General features: G+C 40.6%; 1 protein-coding gene across 1 annotated transcript in view; it reads right to left on the bottom strand.

Moving 5' to 3' along the window:
- UBL3 (ubiquitin like 3) overlaps window positions 1-5,654 on the bottom strand; it is a 74,436-nt gene extending 68,782 nt beyond the window's left edge. The window contains exon 1 of the mRNA XM_059684086.1: window positions 4,661-5,654. Within this exon, the coding sequence (XP_059540069.1) occupies window positions 4,661-4,687 (27 nt within the window). The 5' untranslated portion in view covers window positions 4,688-5,654. The remainder of the gene's footprint in view (window positions 1-4,660) is intronic.
- Window positions 5,655-6,125: the final 471 nt, after the last annotated feature.

A 6,125-nucleotide genomic window follows, 5' to 3' on the forward strand; every position in this document is an offset into this window, starting at 1 on the left:
CACAGAGAAGTACTCAATGAAAAATAATTGAATTGAATCAATGATATTCAAATAATGTCTGTAAGTCATCAAATGTAAGCTAAATTATGCATACATATTAGGATTAACAGGACAGTCATTCAAAATTATTAGATTGGGATATTTCCAAAAACACTTCATATATTCAAAAATTTACTGATTCAGAATCTCTCACCCAGAGATTTCAGTTACCATGAATTCTATAGTCTCTTTCAATTTTACCCAAGAATGAAAGGAATTCTTAAAAAGCATATTTAAGAAGCACATACTTCAGTCTCCTAAAATACATTTACTGTTCCAATTATGAAAACCAGTGGAGCCATTAGTACGTTATCCACTAATTTAAATAACTTCAAACCTTAATATTAAAGTATTTTTTTAATATTCAAAGTAGTAATAGAAGCAAACATCATAGACTTCATATTTAACACCATTAGCAGTAGTAGTAGTAGTAGTAGTAGTAGTAGTTGTTGTTGTAGTATGGAACAAACAAATCTACTTTTTCCATAGGTAACAAAGAGAGTAATGCTTCATGAGTCAAGAAATCACTCAACCAGTTTTTAAATGTCTATTTTACATTAGAAAGTACAAGAGATATAAATATAAGATACATATCCATATAAATTTGGCATCATAAAAGAATCTCAATATACTGATAGAAAATGTTTTACAGGAAGATGAATTAAAAACTATTTTCACAGGAAAGGAACATGAACTGGAGGATTCAGAGCCAGAAAGGGCATTGAAAGCTGAGGGAAATAATTTGCTACTTGCTTTAATAAAAACAAATAATTCAGAACACCAAATATAAGACAATTTGAGTAAAACAATTTAGAGAAAGTTTCCATTAGAGACTCATAATTTATTAAGCTGTTTGTTCATTGTCACACACTTAAATATAGAACTGGTACCCTTTAGGTTCATTCATAAACCCTCTCAACTTAGTCTTAAAATAAGCACTCTAGCAAGAGAAAGAAAAATTAAAAGAAGCTGTAAGCTGAAAATTTGGGGCACTAGATCTTAATATACTCTTTTGTCAAAGTTAACCATTTTCTATTCTCTGGACCTTTTTCTAGCATGGCCTTTTCCCCTAATATACTTTATACCTGTCATTCTACTTTAAGTTGGAAACGTGATAAAAGTTCACTTCGAAAAGAAATTAATTTTAGTAATTTCCTGTCCACCAGAGGGCTCCAATATTTATTTCTCCCACAAATGGAAGAGATATAACATTACAAAAATTCATTAAGTACTGAAAAAATTCAAATTATCATTATCTCATTTAACCCCAGACTAAAATGTTTACATCTGCTACAATTTCTACATTAACAGTTCAAAAAGATACAGGGCTTTTTAAACTAATGTATCACCTAAAATGTTTCAAATACCAAAATTGCTTTGCCGTTATTCTCACACTAATTGTCAATTTCTCTCAGGTATAGATATCATCAAGTACAATTTTAAGTCCAAAGCTCTAAATAATAACTAAAATATTTTATATAATACTTTTATAAATACAATTTATTAATAACTCTCCTTATCCAGAAAATAAAAGTACTACCTATCTACATAGCCTTAGGCCTTATTACTAACAAATAAACATTCTCTTTCAGAAAACCTACAGTCATTAACCTCATTCATGCTACAATTATAAACAATGAATATTGTCCCATCATGACCTATGATTTGGCTGAAAAAAATAAAGGCAGTGAATCACTTATATACAATGTATTATAATATTCTGTTCAGATAGTCTCAGATTTTTTTCATAAGTTATTATGCTGGAAGTAAATCTCAATCACTCTTAGCCAAAAAAAAGGCCAATATTTTATGTAAATACATGCAAATTATTTATAGAACATATTTACAGAATTTTAATAGGAAAGGCATCAACTGCAAATTATTTTTTTAAAAGAGTACAGCGAATCCATTCCCTACGGGTGCTATTCCCCTTCCAATATATCAAAATGCTAAATTTGAATTATAAAAAGAGAATCCTTATGGTAAACACAAAAATTTACTGAATGTTTAAAAATAAATTTTATAATGTGAGTTATATTTACAAAACAGAAAAGATGCTAAAAAATCTATTTTAAAGTGAACCACAATCATTGCCATAAGACTTTCCAAAAACATCAATTGATTTAGCAATTACTGTAGCTCAAGAATAAATTATCTCTAATGAAAACATGGCAGGGTTGTAACCTTACTGGACCACCTCATCTCCCAAATAGGATTTTCCTGTACAACTGACAAGGACCATTATCATGGAAAAGAGCGCAACATTTTTTCTAAGTAGCACATACTAGCTGTCAGCACTTAGAAACGTGAAAATTTTACTGCACCTAGCAAAAATGTATGTATTCATACTTGCAAGAGCACATATCCTGATCAATTTAGAGTTATGCTGCAAGGAAAATGTCAGATTGTAGAAAGAGGTGGGGGTGGGAAGGCTGAGGCTTTTCACAGTGGTAAAATTGTTCTCACTTTAAGTCATGAATAAAAACACAAATTAACTGCCATTACTGCTATGAAGAGCTTAAAAATAAGAAGCATTTAATCAACAACTTCTAACCAGTATTTACCATGTTATATTTCAAAAAGTCAAGAATTCTAGGAGCATATCAAATGAAGGTATTTCTTAAATAAAAATTCTAAGTAATAGCAAATAAAGGCTTAAAAGGCTTTAACATAGGGGGGTAAATCTATGGACCTTCAACAAGTTCAACAGCTAGAAAACAAGACATAAAAAATATGCAGAACAATCTCATCTGAGCTGTACCCTTAGATACACTCTGAAACAGCATCAAGATATGTTTATTATATAATATTGCTGTGCCCTTGCATATCACCTTTAATCAAAGGATCTCAAAGCACCACAGAATCATTGAGGCCTTAAAATAAGGTCTAGAACAGAAATAATTACATTTTATAATTGCAGCTATTAATAAAAACCTTGCCACTATTTCTCAGTTCCATGATCGAAACAAACATTAGCTTCCAAACCTTCCCTCTGACATGGAAACAGTATTTCCCAAATCATTTCAATTTGTGATTGATGCTATGCACATTTCAGCTTTTCTTCATCACTGGGACTAAAGAAAGTGATGGTACTGTTTTAATGACACAAATCTATTTCATTCTAACTCTCTGCTACAATAGTGCACATATCTTGCACGGTGAAGGGTGATATAAAATGGTGGCCTTATGGAGATCAAATTTTTGCTGGAGGTGATGAACCCAAGCACCTACCAAACAAGAAACAGCATTTCCCAGCTCAGTCTAGAGACCGCTCCAGGCAACTTCTAGAGGGGGGTTGAGGAAACCATGTCGTTATCTCCTTAAGTGGGTAGAAGACTATTCTTCTGTGTGCACACCAGGAGGAAAGAGAAAACCAAAAGGATAAAGCAAGAGTTTTAAAACTCAGGAAGGAGAGTGTAAGGTTGCTGCATGGCCACCCAAAAGACAGAATGTTGTGGTTCCTTCACATTTAAATAGCACGTTAAATGGAAATCCAACATAAGCAAAATGTCTTTAAACCAAGGTCAAAACACACCACTTAGGGTCACTTAACTTTTTTAATTATTTTAAAATCTGTAACTGAAGTTTGCTCCTATAGAAACATCTGAGATTTTAAAATGTAATCAACAAAGTTCAATTTTACTTTTTGGCTGGAATACATGAACACTCAAATGGAATGTAACTATGTTAACAGCAATTCTTTTATAAACAAGATTATCCATCTTCTTGTTAACTGCATTATGTTTGTCCCTAGGACTGCAAAATGTAATGTCACACTCACAAAAAACTCCAGCACGGTAAGTCTACACGGCTACCTACCGTCGGTCAACAAACTCACAACCTTAACGTTTATAAACAAAAAGAAAAGCAACATCAAAGAATACTTTTTGTTTCGAGTTCTCAACAGTCAAGGATCAAGGCTCAATATTGTGTTTTATTAGCGTTTAAAAGTCCAGTGATGTGATAGGCACTACCAAACATTTGCTACTAAAAGTCCTGTAATATTCATTAAAAGTCCCAATATACGGTGAGCCTAGGTTTGTGAAAATCCCCAAACATCTTAATATTAGTTGCCATACTTGTTCACCTAGTCCTACACACTTCAAAAAGAAGTCACTGCAAATTCTCGTGGACTTTTTCTTGAGGGGATAGATACACGACACTGTTCTCGCAAGATCAAGTTTGCACCCAGTGCCTCCGGGAGCTCGTCAGCGCCACAGATTGCGTTTCCCTGCCAACCTCAGTGTCTGGTGGGGACGCCCGCCCTCGGCTCTGCCCACTGCCACCGACGTTTTCCGAAGGATTAAGATACAAGATACACTGTTCAGAGGCTTCTAGCAAAGGGATCTTCTCCCCTTAAAGCCACCTCGCCACATTTTCCGGACTTCTCCATTGCCTCGGGTGATTTGAAAAAACGCAACCAAGTGAGAAACCCCATCCTCAAAGCACTACTGGCTAAAAGGGGGAAACCAGAACCTCCAACTTCTCCAACTCTCCCAGCACGACGGCTTCTCAACAGGCCCCTGCAAACTCGCCCCACCTCTGTCTGCATCCTTTCTGATGAAATAAGATTGGAAACCACAATTAAATCAAAGTGTGTCGTAACTTAGCCTTCACTCACCATATCCGCCGGGACATTACTGGACATCTTGCCACTTGATAAACAGCCAGACGTTCACGGAAAAAAAAAACACACCAAAACGAAAACGAAAAAAACCCACACAACAAACAAAAAGGTGCAGAGGTCTTCAAGCCACAGAAATCAGCGTTAACGATCTCGATGAGTTCGTGATGTGCTTTCCAAAAACTAAGTGATGTGGGAGCCAAAGTCGCGGCCTGGCCGAGGCTGTGCGCGGAGGAGCGATCCCAGGAGCGAGTGGCCGGAGCGCAGGGCACTCGGGAGGGAGCAGCCCGGTCGTCGTCAGCAGTGGCCCCAGGACCGGCCGCGCCAGGTGGACGGAGCCGAGTGACACACGGGCATGGAGCGGTGGGAGGGGGTTAAATGCGCCTTCCTCCTTCGTGGGCCGGCAGTGATTCACACGCGCGCCCGAGTCCAGTCCTCATGAAGCAGCAAAATGCCCCGGCGGGAGGTACACAGATAACTATGCGGCTACACATGGACGCGTGAGCGCTGAGTGGCCGGCGGGGAAACGGCTTACCGAGCGCCGCCGGGGCCGGGGGCCGGGCCGCCCGAAGCCGCGCTCAAGGGCATTTAACTCGTTGGGAGCCAAGGCCCGCAGCCCGCGGCGACACGCGGGGAACGGGAGCTCGGGCCGGGCAGGGACCCACCGCCCCTCGGGGCTCAGGCCGCGGGCGCCTCCGGGCCGCAGCGGCTCTCGGGGCGCATCGTCTTCGCGGCTCCGCTCTCCTCACCGGCCTCCCCTCCCCTCCCCGGCCTCGCGAGGTCCCGCGACACCGACTCCAGCCGGTCCCCGGAAGAGGCCGGTCCTCCCTCTCCTCAGTCCGGAACGGCTTCCTCTCAGAGCTTTGCCTCGCTTCCACTTCTCAGTGCCAAACGCCGCAGCCACCTCCTGTCATCGCCCCTCAAGCCAACATGGCGGCTGCAGCTGCCTGAACGCGAGTCGGGGACTCCGGGAGCTCGCCCCCCACTAGCGGCCGCCGCCCCCGTCCCCCTCGCGGACACCGAGTGCGTCACGACGGAGGCCACCCTGGAGCATCACGGGAAGGGTAGTCCCCCTCGCCCGACTTCGAAGCCACGCCCCTCCTAGTAACAGTTGCTAGGAAAGGAAAGCTAGCTTTTGCCAAGCTGTGACCCAGAAGTTAGGTGTGACCTGGAGAATTATGGGGGGGGGGGGGGGGGGCGGTACGGGGGGGGGGGGAGGGGAGAGATAATTCTGTACAGAGAAGTTCCCTCATGTACAATATACATACAGATTTAAAATATGGTTTACTTCTAAGCAGAATCATTCGTTTTAATGACAGAGAGCTCTCCACATCCTGCAATCTGAAAGCATTTTGTGTAGTGATTTCCTGAGTCTCAACATTACATTTGGAAGATCAGAGGCAATCATTGATTTCCAATGAGGCCCTACAAGTTCCACAGGAACATGGGTCTTATTAAGCAG

This window comes from Myotis daubentonii, chromosome 2, assembly GCF_963259705.1.
Source record: "Myotis daubentonii chromosome 2, mMyoDau2.1, whole genome shotgun sequence".
NCBI classification, from domain to species: Eukaryota; Metazoa; Chordata; class Mammalia; order Chiroptera; family Vespertilionidae; genus Myotis; species Myotis daubentonii.